Source organism: Cetorhinus maximus, unplaced genomic scaffold, assembly GCF_964194155.1.
Source record: "Cetorhinus maximus unplaced genomic scaffold, sCetMax3.hap1.1 HAP1_SCAFFOLD_152, whole genome shotgun sequence".
NCBI classification, from domain to species: Eukaryota; Metazoa; Chordata; class Chondrichthyes; order Lamniformes; family Cetorhinidae; genus Cetorhinus; species Cetorhinus maximus.
In genome coordinates this window covers 291,239-305,927 of record NW_027596142.1, presented here as the reverse complement: position 1 = coordinate 305,927, position 14,689 = coordinate 291,239, and the positions used below count along the sequence as shown (strand labels likewise).

The window sequence follows — 14,689 nt, the reverse complement described above, 5'->3', positions numbered from 1 at the left end:
ACGTTCTTTAAAATGTACCTGGACGAGCACTTGGCACGTTATAACATTCAAGGTTTTGGGCCTAGTGCTGGTAAATGGGATTAGTTAGGTAGGTCAGGAGTTTAACACTTGTCGGTGCAGACTCGATGGGCCGATGGGTCCCTTCTGCACTCTTTGATTCTGTGATACTGTTTAAATGCAAGCATTCCATTCCTATCGGGCAAGTACAAAAGCTTATATTTGAGCAAGCCTGGCGTATCTGCAGTTCAACCGTAGTAAGCATGATGAACATCACTCAGAATCTGGGGAGGGGCAAATGGGTTTGCGAACAACAGTGAGAAGAGCTCAATTTCTGCGAAATTTCAACAATGTGAGTTTTTTACTCAGTGTTTGAAAAGATGTCACTTATGCAATCGAGCAGTTTACAAGCATAAAAAGCTTCCGGGAATGGTCACTGATCACTTAGTCCTTCTTGTGCGCAGATCAAGAACATGGAGCCCAAACTTCAATTGGAGATGGGCCAATCAGCAGTGATAACATGAGGCACATGGATGTAGAGAGAGAGTGCAGTGAACCACAGACATTTGCTGCCCCAATCTACAGATGTAATTTTGTGAACTGAGCTCCTTGTTTTCCCTGCACATTAGATAATGAAGAGATGTAAAGCAAAGGTAGAAATTCGCAATCGAGGTAGCGATTAACCATGAGATCATTAAATAGTGAGGCCGGTTCCTTGGGCTCCACAGTTTGTTTCAGCATCAATTTGCTGGGCAGTAGCAGCATTAGCAGATGAAGGAGGAATAGTATCACGGCCAAGTGTAGCACAGAAGGTAATAGGCGCAGCAGCAATAATTGTATTAGCTGCAGTAATGTAATTCGCAGCAATAGAATAACGGTAGCAATAGTAAAATATCAGTAATAATAACACTACCAGTAATAATATTAGAATCAGCATTTGTGATGGCGTTAGCAATAGTCATGCAAGTAGTAATAGTCATTATCGTAACACTAATTGCTAATGCTTCTGTTGAAATGGATGGAAATTAAATGAGAATCCGAATTATATTATTTTCGGTTTAACGATGCAAATTGTGATATTATTCGTCGGTGATGATGGACTAATTGTTATTATCATCACTGTTTAGATCACACAGATCTCAGGCTGTCATCGGGGGCCACCCGATGCTCTGGCCGGCTGGAAACACAACACGGAACTCAGTGGGGTACGATTTGTGATGTTTACTTTGTTTTGGAAGACGCCGGTGTGGTCTGTGATCACCTTCGCTGTGGGGCAGTGGCTGAAATATTGGGAGGAGCTCACTTTGGGAAGGGAACCGGCCCAGTGTGGAGAGAGAACTACAGATGCCGGGGCAACGAATCCAGCTTTTGGGATTGTCCAGTTTCATCCTGGGATCAAATTCAATGTTCGCATGAAAATGACGTCAGTGTTATCTGCTCAGGTGAGACCTGTCAGTGTATTGATCTGAATTACACCAGCTGTTACAGTTTCTTCGGAATGAATTTAGCCTGTGTTGTTTTTGTCAGGGCAAATTATCTACAATAGAAAGGGTTTGGTATTGTTCAATTCAAGGTCTCATATAATGCTGATTATCCTCATTCGAATGTATCCAGAACATTTTTTTTCAGAAATCACCAACAAGAGCTGTTGACACAATGTTTAAGCCTCAAAAACCGGACCTCGATTTGCTTTACAAATGCTGTACCTGCCTTTATTTGTACTTGTCCTGTCAAGGAGTGATGATAGATCTTGAAAGGAACGGATTTACCTCCCACCCCAAATGCCCATTGAAATTGTGATGGTCAGCCGACTTCTTGAATGTTCACGGTGCAACCACAGTGCACTTCGCAAACGAATTCACGTCTTTTTATCCAGCTACGATAAAAAATAGCTTCAAATCAGGTTTATTTGGAATTTATTGGATCTTGAAAGTAGTGATGGTCTTCCTATGCACTTGCCCTTCTATAAGCTGATATTTCAGACGACTCAGAGAGTTCCTTCAACAGTTCTGGTAGATTGTGTAACCGGCAACCACAGTGTGAAAGTGCAGGATAAAATCAATAATTCTTCAAAGGGTGGTTTCAAAAGTGCTGGTGGATCCTGGATGCTCGAGAACCTTTTTTCCTGGTCATTGGAGCTGCATCCATCAAGAAATGGGATATTCCGCCAAAGCTTTAATATGTCCAAGTGGGGACATTGGTTCCAGATTAACAGTTCTCACTGTTAGATGAAGAGCAATTTAATCGTCAAAAAGGTTTTTGGATTTTTATTTTACGGACACCACAGAGGAGGAAGCGTCATTAAGTGTTGAAGCCTCAGTTAGGCAATGTATTGAACTGCTGAGGCGCCGAGGGTTATGGAGTTCAGTCAGGAAAATTGAGTTAAGACCACAGTCAGATTAGCCGTAAAATTATAGAACGATGAAACAGTCTAGATTTGTCAAATGGCCTTCTCCTGTTCCTATCACTTACTGATTGACATTTTCTAATGTTGTAGACGTTGGAAAGGTTTATGGGGTGATTCAGTCATCACAGAATATCCAACCTCCCTACTGCTCCTGTAGTTAGAGTCTTTATTTGCCTGCTCCAGTTAGTTTACTGGACAGTGTCAATGATTCATATTGGCTGGGCTTAGACATTCTCTTCTTGGTGATGCTCATTGCCTGGCAGTTGTGTGGCGCGATTTTCACTTGCCACTCATTAGCCCAAGCTTTGTTTTCATCCAGTTGTTGATACTTGAAGACACGGACTACTTACCTACCTGATGAATGCAGAATTGCACTGAAGACAATTAAATCATTAACGAACATCCACACATTGAAATGATAGTATCGAATAGGTAATTGAAAAGGCCTATATAAATGGTTTGTCTTAGGAAACCACCCTGAGGAACTAATGGAGTGCTATGCTTGAATTGAGATGATTTGCCTTCAGTCATCACTGCCATTTTTCGTTTTGATAACGGCTTCTTAATATCGCACTCAGTGAAATGATGCCAGGATGTCAAGGGCAGTTGCTGTCACCTTACCTTTGCAATTAAGCCCTTTTTTTTCCATGTTTGGGCCAAGGTTGTTATGTGGTCTGAAGCTGAATGTTCCTGACAGAACCCAAAATAAACATCAGCGAGTAGATTATTGTTGATCATGTGCCACTTAAAAATAATATCTAAGACACCTTCAATTCCTTAGCTGATGTTGGAAATTACAATAGAATGCACTAGAGTTGTGCAAAAGGTTACTCAAAAGCACATGCACATGAGTAATTAGGGTTGGACAATAAATTCAGATTTTGCTGGGGATACAAATGCCGAATTAATGCATGACAAAGGAACATCCGGTCCCATAGTGTTGCGCCGTTTAATTACAAACTTATTCCCACGATTCACAAAGTCACATTTGGGCGTAATATGGTCACGGATACGCCCAACAATTACACGGTTTGGTGCGCTGCATTCGCAGTGAGTACACATCAAAAGCTCTCTAAAGCTTCGAAGAGCGTTTGGACGTCAAAGAAAGCTCCCTATCAAATGTAAATTGTTTGTTGCCCCCTATATGAGTTAAGGAGAACTGTGAATATTCAGAAGCCTTATAAGCCCCTGGACTTCGATCAGGGCACATAATAATCTCTCGGCTTCACGGAAAGTTCACGTTGTGTTCCATAGAAAACCAGAGCCAGCTGCTTGCAAATCATTTAAAGTATAATAACTGAGAAAAGGAAATCCTGGGTAACATCAGATTATGTAAATTGTGAGTAATTATATGTATAAAAAATGTTTACGCTTAAGTCCAATATTAACTGAGCAAAGATGATCCCGGGTATCTGCTATTTTGGCTAAAATTTAACCATTGGTCTCAAATTCTTGCAATTTATAGGCGATAATTGGTCGCTTAGACTGACTAACGGGGGAAGCCGATGTGATGGGCGAGTTGAAACATACAGCAGCGGAATCTGGGGGCGAGTGCAGGACTCCCTGTGGGACCTGAATGATTCCAAAGTGGTCTGCAGAGAGTTAGGCTGCGGTGACGCGATAGCCGCTTATAACTCTTCAAAGTACGGAGAGAGTGAAGGGCCTGTGTGGGTGAATTATGTCCAGTGCGAAGGAAACGAATTACATCTTCAGAATTGCAGCTCATTTCTATTTAATTCGTCTCTCACTGACAGCAACGACGTGGGAGTTTTGTGTTCAGGTAACGAATATTTCAATTCACAGATCAAATGGAAATAAAACGCTAATTTGATGAGCAAAGTGCTGAGTTAGGTTACTTACTCTGTATCGCTGAAAGCAGTGGGGTGAATGCAGAGGGGTGGATGCAGGGAGAAAGGACGCAAGCAGCCGTGAATTGTAACAAGGATGAGAATTTTTGTAGCGCTTTCAACGGAGGGAAAAGCCGAAAGAAACTTAACAGAAGCGCAATCAGACAGGAAATTGACACAGCGAGGCGTTAGAAAACTCTTGGCTAAAAAGTCTTCATAGACGGATATTTCACGAAGGGGTGTCATAATTAGAAAAGGAGAGGTGTTTTGGGAGGAAGCTTTGATCCTACGTCGATGACGGCGAGAGATATGATGCGGTTCATGTACTCTATCTGAGAAACTTATGAAAGCAGAGGTCTGGAGAAATAAAGAAATTGGTTAGCGCCAGTGGTGGTCATTGTGTTAAGCTGGAAGTGCAAGAGTGAGAGCGGGTGGGTCAGGGACTCACTTTCAAATTGGAAGCAGTGGTGGATGGGAAAGCAATGTAAACCTGGCAAACAACGTAAATAAGCTGATGCGCGTGAATGTGATCTGCTACGTTTCAGCCAGCAGAGCACCGGTTAAAATGAAGTTCTTGGCAGGTGCAGGATAGGAAGCGATTGGGTGCGGTGAGCTGGGCTGGCGTGGGGAAGCGCGAAGTTGTCTAGTGGCATTGAAATCTTCGATTCTGGAGTCGACAAATTCACGCATGCGTCGTTTATCAGCAAATGAGAAGATAGTGGTGAAGGTGAACGCTGATGTACTTGTACCTGCTGACCAATAATATGTGGAGTTGGGCATTAGTGCAGGCATGACACCATAATCCGCAGAAAGCATTCTGTTCTACTGCGCAGTATAAAAGTAGAAAAGTGCTCGAGCTCTGTTGGTCTAAATTTGATTTGGCAATGCATTAATTTTAACAGAAATTTAATCCTGCACTTTTGAATCTATTATTATGCAGTACTTAAATCTAAACAGAGGCTCACCTTCCGAAACGTTGTATGTATATTCTGCAGTGCGTAGCTATGTGCAGAATTTCTGCCGATGTACTCGAGTGAGATACAGCATGTATATACACGCGCAAGGATGGGGTTCTATGCTGATGTAGGAGCACTTACATACTTACACACATTGGAAATTAGACCAGCACAGCCGCAGGCCATCTCCATTCACCTGAGTACTGAAAATTGTAAGACAGTTGAATTGAGGCTGTGTGGCTTTCATTCAGCAGTACGCAGATGAAGTTACCAATAGGCCAATAAGACTGTGAATTAGTATGAATTGAAGGGATCTAGCGATTTTAACGTCAGCCAATGGAAATAAAATGCAATAGGCAGCCAGAATTAATGTAAAACAAAAGTGACAAATATAGTTAGCATTATTGGATGAGGAACAGATACAGTTGTAAAACGTGTCTAGAAAATCACTGTTTAAACATAACATGACTAGACGTTTCAGTAGGAACAAATACAATTGGGAAAACAAGACGTGCAGAGAATTCCGCACAACAATGGTTGAACTGGAGGCCATAAATACTTTCGTGAGATGCATGAATATTTGAAGCATTTGGGTGTTATATATCTTAGTAATAGTTCCGTGTGGAGAGATGCTTTGTCGGAAAACTCAGAAACACATGAGCAAATTATAATCTTGCTCTCTTGTTGCCTAACAGAACACATGCAGATAAGACTGTCCGACGGTGGCAGTCCATGTGCTGGCCGAGTTGAGGTTTATTACAATGGAATCTGGGGATCAGTCTTTGATGATTCCTGGGATGTAGCCAACGCTCACGTTGCTTGCAAACAGCTGGGTTGTGGAAATGCATTGGAGATGACGCTTCCTGATTCTTGTAGACCTGGCTCAGGCCCAGTTTGGTTGGATGAGATAAACTGTTCGGGTAACGAATCGTTTCTCTGGGATTGCCCTTCAGCTCCATGGAGTAAACATGTCTGTAGTCATAAAGAAGACGTGAGGATCATGTGCTCAGGTTAGAAAGCTCTTAATATGCTAATTGTCTGAGGATTCATACGGAGGAATATACAAATGAATCATAAAGAAACCACAACATAAAATAAGGCCTTTCAGGCCAACTGTCGCATTTCTGCCGTCCGGATTATAAACTTGAAATATTTCAGCTAGCATTATTTGCTTATCCTTCAATTTAATTTTCCCCTGGGTACATATGTAGCCTCTTTGTAAAGACATGTCTGCTATTTGAGTCAACTGTTACACGTGCTCTAAGTTCCCCTTTCGAGCCACGTACTTGGTAACAACATACAAAAAAATATTCTGTACATCATATTGTATTTACTCATTTGCGTATTTATGGTACCATCATTGCACTTTGCCAGTTTATGGAAGATTGTTATCTCCATATCGCTGGACACCTTTGCCCCTGTACTTAATTTACCCTCTATTTTACATGCAGTTCGGGGTCCCTTTATGTTTCTTACCGAAATTCACCATGCCAGCTTGTTCAATGTTAATATTAAGCTCTAATTAGCTCACCCATTCTGCTCGTATATTAAGGTGTCATTGCATTATTATTTTCAGCAGCCTTTCTTAGTGTTAATTGAACAAAGTGATTTTCTGCCTCCGAAATGATATTACAGTTTATACTTCCGATTCCCAAATTGAAGTTGTTGTTGTACATGTTCAGCAGTCGTGACCTCAGTGGCCCGCAAAACATCTTCGCGATTCTGAATAACTATCTTTAGAAGGGACTTGGATTTTGCAGTCAGTTTTCTACCCATTTTTAGACTGATTCCATAGCGCAATAGCTCTGAGTTCAGTAATGAATTTACATTTGAGTTACCTTCTCGAATGCCTTTTGAAATTCGCGCATATGAACTTATTCTGCATTGTGTACTCTTTCTGAAACTTCCTCAAATCAATCAATACCGTTTCTCAGCTAAGTGTGGCTTAGCCTTTAAAATCCTTCTAATACTTCTTCTTCGTACATTTGGAGTACAGCTGTTTTCTACTACAATTCAGAAGTAATAATTGGCGACAAGGTAACAAGGACGATGCATCTTGTGTTGTCCTACACAATATTAATGGAGTTAGCAAGCTGATTATTTGTTGCTTCATTGGTAGAACACAAAGAGCTGCGGCTGGTGAATGGAATGCATCGCTGTGAGGGGAGAGTGGAAGTGTTCTACAATGGGACCTGGGGAACAGTGTGCTCTGAATCACTGGACAGCCATGATGCAGAAGTGATCTGTAAACAGCTACAGTGCGGTCACCTCGCTTCTATTGATTATTACGCTCGGTTATTTGGAGAAGGATCCGGACCTATTTGGCTCGATGAGGTGGAATGCATGTCACACGAGTCGACCATTTGGCAGTGTCAGACAGACCCGTGGGGTAAACACAATTGTCATCACCGGGAAGATGCAGGCGTTGTTTGTTCAGGTAACGCAACATACATCTCGATGTGTGGGTGTTATTTCAGACATTGTGGTCTAATGCAATCAGCACATTTCCTTTCTCAACAGGAGGAAACTTGGCGAAGGAGCGGGCGCACAGTGCAAATCATTGAGATGGAGAATCAGATGTTTGCTTCTCTTTATTAAGCCAACTATTTGTCTAGTACTCCTTGATTTTGCTACAGAAACAATAATCAGCTATTCCCTTGACAGAGTCGGGTTTAGGTTTGCGCCTGGCTGGAGGTAACAACAACTGCTCCGGAAGAGTGGAGATATTGTTCAACAACAACTGGGCAGCGGTGTGTGATCACTCCAGGGGTATGGCCGATGCCAATGTTGTCTGCAGACAGCTGGGTTGCAGTTCCGCTCTTAGGACCACTGGAGGGGCCAATTTTGGCCAGGGTGAAAGTGATATATGGATGAATGGAGTGGAGTGCACCGGAGAAGAATCATTTCTGTCCGACTGTCCTTCATCAGCGACAGGTCAACCCGACTGTAATCACAAGGAAGATGCCAGTGTGATTTGTTCGGGTAAGGGTAGTGCAGAGTGGTGGATACTGGGGCCGGGAAGGAGGTGCTTAGCACTTCATCTCTGAGTACGATGGATTAGTTCATCAATTAAGAACAACAGATGCATTTAAAACAATAATTTCCATATTTCCTTCACAGGGCCCTACTTGTCGTCGACGACTTCTCCGCCCACAGCTGCAGGTATTTATTATTAGTATAGTATTCTTGTTAACTTTAAAGGTCTTATTCACGAGAAGAGCTAGATATTTCTGACAATCTATTGCTTTTGTTGATTTCGGAATTCAATTTGAGTTTTACGGAATAATGGAAACATTTAAAATGCAAGGTAGCCTGTTTCTCCTTTAAATCTTTCTATAATATTTCATCCAGGACATGATGTAAAAACTACTTCCACCTCCATTGTGATCTGTATAACACTCGGAGTCCTGTTGATCGTCGAGTTAATGGCACTCATGTCATTGATACAGAGAAAGGCAAAGAGAAAAGGTGAGACTCAAGTAGAAGCGCCGAATTCACGCTGAATCTCGGAAATTGAACAATACCGTGGCGCGTTTTCACCTCCTCTACCTTTTTCACAGAAGGTCACATGTCATTTAAGAAACGAATGTTAACCGTATTTTTTTTTTACCACTAATTCCGTTCAAAGCACTCGAGGATTCGGTGAGATACCGAATTTAAATGGCAGAGCCACTTGACTGTCAACGTACATATTCCAAGTTGATCCACCGGTACTGCGACTTCATTTCAATCCAATTGGCACAACAATGGATAAAGAAAATTAATTTAGCTATTTGGAGCTCTGTGTTCAGTTATTATTTCCAGTAATTCTTTATTTATCCACTCAGTGCCTATTCCATTCCTTCAGTTTCTGAGTCTGGATGCGCAAACCCAAACTCTCTCACAGGAGTAAATCCACCATATTGAGTCGTGAGGCATTTCTGGGATTTTCGGCATTTATCAATAATTCTTCAGCATCCAAACAGATTGAGACCCTCAGATTCGAAAAAGCAACACACTAGTGTTCCGTGCACCCTGCAAATAAGCTGCTAACACTGATCTGATATAACAAGGAACCATGAACACATCCCTCATGTTTCTAAACTGATGCTGTCTGCAGAGAGCAGCCAATTTTCCTTCCAGCTTCTCTTCAACTGTAATCCCCATGGGCATCATGGCCGAGTGAGCAGCTGGAAAACATTTCTCCTGCAATCCGATCATTCCGTCCTTTCCGACCGTAATTAATTTGGGCCTATGTTTTGTGAAGTTGAATGGATGTCCATGCAGATGTGCAGATACACACACACGCGCGCACGCGCGCTCTCACGAGAATGAATGCATGAACCCAATTATGTCCCTCCATGTTCACAATAACTGGCTTTCTCCATTGACATTCACCATCTGTGAAGTGTTTCATTCGCAAATATTGCAGTATTACACCGGTCTCGATTGCAGCAAAATATTAATCCCTCCGCCTTCCCTCGAACAGGGGCTGTCACTGGCGGCATGGAATCGTCCAGCGGTTTCTACCAAGCCCTTTACGAAGAGATTGATGATATTCCGCCTCGCATCGATTCCGCTCTGACCCATGGCTCAGGTTCGTATTTTCCACTGTAAACCCAATCCACACTGTGGAATTCCATTTCCCTTTAACCCTATCGATAAGTTGTTGCAATGAATGGGCACGACCCCCATTCCAATCACTACCCTCACGTGAAAGTTCCCTTTCTCACGGCCCCTGTGTATACTGCGAGTAGTTGCGAGGTTGTTTTGAGTATTCCCACAGCGCTTTATTTTTCAAAGAATGTTATGTTTTTTCCTTTGATTGAGGAAAGCGAACTGAAGCGCTGTCCCGAATTTCCACTGGGCTGCAGGCGGCCTTCCTCAGGTATCTGAGCCGATAAACAGAGCAGATGTTCGAATACATAATACAATCGAGTGTCGCCAGTGCTGCTAGTCCACAGATCGCCTGATTTCGTGGGAACAGAATAACGATGAAACCTAACAATTAATTATTCTGATCTGCGCTCAGATGAGCTGAATCATTCTGTAACGTGATGACGCAATTCTGACTCTGTTCCTAACAATTGCTCCAACAAACATTTTTTTCTCTCTCTCCGGTAAACAGTTTCAGATTCCATTGACTCATTCAATCACTTCGAATATTACACTGGTCACAGGTTGGATGGCAAAGATTCTGGGTCAGAAAACATTGAAGGGAACTCCTTCAGTAGTCTGGGTGGAATTTTACTACCGAGCATCATGCTTTTGTTCTTCACCATTTGGACTGTGTAAAATAGCAAATACATTCTGAAAGATTATACACCAATATATTGCACCGCCCAGGATCCCAGTTATTGCAGAATGATTTCCGCCAACATAAAACTGTGAATATATTTTGAGTATCAAACAATATCATAGACATTTCACCCAATAATTTCAAGGGTGTAAAACAGATCAAAGGGAAGAACAAACAGTTAATGTGTTTGATCACCAGTCCCTGCAGCTGTGCAATGCACATGCATCTTGATGCGGACACTGGCTAAGTGGGAATCGTGTGGCTTTATATCGAAAATAGAGAATTCTGCAAAGCGACTTTATACAATAATCCTCCACCCACTAAACGCACCGACACTGATCACTACAATGTATTTACGTTCCTGACCTTTAATTATTTGGCAGATTGAAACGTATAAATATCATTCTAATTATTGATTGTTTACAATTTACTTCAATGAACATCACTTTTTCTCTCAGCTCTAGGCGATTATGAAGATGCCCAGAGTGTAGGCACTGATTCTCCGGGCGGTCACTTGCTGTTGGACAGTGGTCAAGATGATCTCTTCAAAATAGAACGTGCCGACGTTGATCTCTGAGCACTCGGTGAGACAACCACACACACACACACACGCACACGACACACAGACGCCACAAACGCCAGACAAAAACACTATCTCTCCCTCTCTCTCACACACACAGACATTATTCTTCCAAGGCTGCTGTTCTGCATTTTTGCTGACTTGCTTCCACACAGTTCAGATGGCTTCCGAGATCCGTGGTAAGTCTAGTGGGCGATCTGCAGCCTGTCACAAATGTGGCACGCGTTCCTTAAAAGTCGAAAGGTTGTTCAGAGGGTTTTGAGCTCTATGCGGCTTCTGGACTTCGTTTCTGCACATTTCGACACAGTATATCGATGTGTTTGTTGCCATCCAGGATGAGGCTTCTCCATTCTGGGTGTCGTCAAATCATGGCCCCTACTAAGACGACGAGATGTTAGAACTGTTCGCGATGTCCTGTGGCCATCACTAAATTGTTGTTTCTTTGCTCTCCGCCGGGAGCCTGCTGCCTTTGGAGTTGCGAGCAAATTATTAACTCTGATTATTCCTTCACTCACCCTCCCACCTCTGCTCTGAATTTCACTGCAACAGGCCCGGTCAAAAAGCAGCGTTAAATTAAACCTCCTGTTCCATTATATAAAATTAAATTAAACAAAGCATCTGTCAATCTTTAAAAAATAAAATTGTTCTAATACTTTTCACTGTGAATTGCCTCACTTGTTAAGGCCTCAAACGGCAGGACCCGTTAGTGATCATATTGGACGACCAGAACCTTCTGAACCTCTTCTGTCATAAAACAAAGCACGGATTATAATAGAGAGCAATTCACTTTGACTCAGGTTTAAACAAAATACAACCACTAATGCTGCTTCCAGACACGCATACGTCACACACACATGCCCCCCACCCCCCCCCCGCCCCCAACCTCCCAACACACACCAACACACACGCACACACAATTACACATATATAAACCATAATTGTTCGCTTCCCATTATTAGCCAAAGCTATGGTCAATTTCACTGTGTATAGCTCTCAGATCAACACTGACCTTGAGTTAAATTTTCAATCCTGATAAAATGACAATGTTCCAAGTGACTCGTTGACAAGCCAGGAACATTCCGTTGCCAATGGGCATTGACAGTTCTGCTCAAATTTCACCACGTATATTTTAAACTGGTAAAGGCACTGCTTTATTAACTTTCCTAATGTTTGTGGCACAATGGTGGAAAGCGTGCAGTTCAAGTCAGTTCCTATGTTATGATAACTTGGAATGTTTCCAATTGTTAATGATACAGAAATGATCAGAGGAAACATTCTGCGTGTTTTCCAGAGAATCAAAGGACTACTTCAATAGAGCATAGTCTAAAGAGTAAAAAAAAACGACCTTGACTTGTGTAGATATTGGTGGCAATTGTTGTAACCATCTCTCTCAATCCCAATTTTTTATTATCCCTCTTTCAGGAGGAAGTCATGGACCAATCCAGGGTGCGGTCTGGCCAGACGTGTGTCACTCTATTCAAATCTAAGGAAACGCCCCTGAACATTTCCAAAAAATGTAGTCTTATCGAATGTGCCTTAATTACCGAAATAAACTTTGCGTTTTTTTTTTCATTCAGTAGCACGTTACTTTGTGTTGAGATATACAGATTCGTCTTTTTTCTCCATATTTTGTGTGGCCAATGATTATAAAACACGTAATTTATTTCGAGCATTCGGCTGCCTAAAATAACACTGGTCGCTGCTTCGACGAACCAACCAATTAAGAGTTTGAACAACTGATGAGTATCCATGACAAGCTTCTTAAAACCTCGTCTTGCAGCCGCTTCCTATTATATTTTCTCAAATGCATTCAAAGAAGTTTTACGACAGATAAACAAATCGAAAATCTACTATAACTCCATTTATTGAACTTGCTGTCCCTAGACCACAATATAGGTGAGGCGCAAAGACTGCTGCATTCTCTTAGCAGCTGTAACCAACACAGTCTGGTTCAACATTACTGCATCCTGCACTCGAGCAATTAAGTGCAGAGGGGAACACGAAGCCGATCACAATTCAATGCGTGTTCGATACTTTAAAACGACAAGATAAATGTACAGTTATCCAACATAGGCCCACTATGGTGACTTACTCTGGAGAACAACCTCGCTCTGCAGTATCGCACAACAGCTATGAAAATTCTTGGTTGACGAATCAAACAGCCATATCCACCAGCTGAGATGCACTTTTATTATAAATTAAAAGACAAAAAAGTGGGAAAACACTCAAAAAGTAATAAAGCATCCACGGAGAGAGAAGCTGTATGTGTTGTTTCCTGTCTGTGATAGGATGAAGGTGAGGAGTGTACAAGTTAACCCGCGTCTCACTCACTTTGTATCATCTCTCCGTGAATTTGCTCTGTTCCATTCAGGCAGGACACAAACCCCTCAGTGTCAATAAGGCTGGTGACAAAGGAATCCCGCTTGTTTGGTGACAAACTTCCAGCTGGTTGAACTCAAATGCTAAAAATGTGGCATCACTTCTTGTCTCCCCGTGGATATTGACACCAAGGCTGAACAGCAACCCATGCTTCGCCAGTCTCTAAATCATCCCATGGTTCAAGGTTCTCTGAAAAGAAACCCTCAAACCTTAACAACAACCTTGCAGATATCGTCCCTCAACCTTCCAGTTTTGCACAACAATCAATAAGCTCAAAGCCATCCAGATTAACTGAGGCCACGTATTTGGCGCACCATTTTAGAAATGAATCACACCACCATTGTCAGTGTTGGCATTGTGTATTGTTTCAAAGACGTACTGCATCGAGTAACCAAGGGCACTTCGGCAAATTTCATACCCACAGCTTCTCCCACAAATCAGGACATTGGAAGCAGAAGCATAAGAGCAATGCCACAAGCAAGTTCCCTTCCAAACCCAACAGTATCCGGGATTGGAGCGACATTGCTGTCCTTTTACTGCTGATAGACCAAAAGTGCTGGAAATCCCTTTCGAACATCAAAATGGGTGTTTCTACACCAGTTGGAATGCAGCAAAACAAGAAGGCGAATCCCACCGTCTTCCCAGGGCCCTGTAACTCCGGACAGGAAATGTTAGACTAGCTAGGGAAACCAGATCACGCAAAAACGTCTACATAAATGGTCCACTTGAACGAAAGTTTATTACCATTTATCCAGGCATCCGATCATATTTATTCCTAGCACTAGTATTCCTATTGGCATTTTCAGTTCTCTTCCGATATCACGCACAATATTTTTAAAAATCCAGTATCGTGGTCTTCACAATCTCTGGTTGACAATGAACTTTCAGTTCCTCTACAAAAATCAAGACAACCTTACTCCACATATGTCAAAGGTCCTTCAATGCCGATGGTTCAATGTCATGGAATTCACTACCTAAAATACTTTAACTATACGTACACTTGGTGGGCTGCGGGCGTTCAGGAAGAAATTCCATTGTCAACTCAAGGACAATGAGGAACGGGTATCAAATGATGTTATTGTCAGTAATTCTCACATCCAACGAAAAAATAAAGAAATACTGATATCTCCCTCCCTCAGCAGAACATCCAAATCCTCTGCAACCCCATGCATCACCTCGACACCCAATCTCTTAGCAACTCCATCGCTCAGAAAGGCATTCATTCTTTTCACAACTCCATCCCGG

General features: G+C 42.2%; 2 protein-coding genes across 2 annotated transcripts; both read left to right on the top strand.

Annotated features, from left to right (window-relative positions):
* Window positions 1-3,889: 3,889 nt before the first annotated feature.
* Window positions 3,890-7,879, top strand: LOC144672932 (scavenger receptor cysteine-rich type 1 protein M130-like). The gene is made up of 4 exons (XM_078534939.1): window positions 3,890-4,184; window positions 5,903-6,217; window positions 7,327-7,644; window positions 7,728-7,879. Exons 2-4 carry the CDS (start codon window positions 5,908-5,910, stop codon window positions 7,769-7,771), a joined length of 672 nt encoding a protein of 223 aa, XP_078391065.1. The 5' UTR covers window positions 3,890-4,184; window positions 5,903-5,907; the 3' UTR covers window positions 7,772-7,879.
* Window positions 7,880-7,978: 99 nt separating this feature from the next.
* Window positions 7,979-11,063, top strand: LOC144672933 (scavenger receptor cysteine-rich type 1 protein M130-like). The gene is made up of 4 exons (XM_078534940.1): window positions 7,979-8,189; window positions 8,559-8,675; window positions 9,676-9,783; window positions 10,944-11,063. The coding sequence occupies exons 1-4, from the start codon at window positions 7,979-7,981 to the stop codon at window positions 11,060-11,062; spliced, it is 555 nt and encodes a 184-aa protein (XP_078391066.1). The 3' UTR covers window position 11,063.
* Window positions 11,064-14,689: the final 3,626 nt, after the last annotated feature.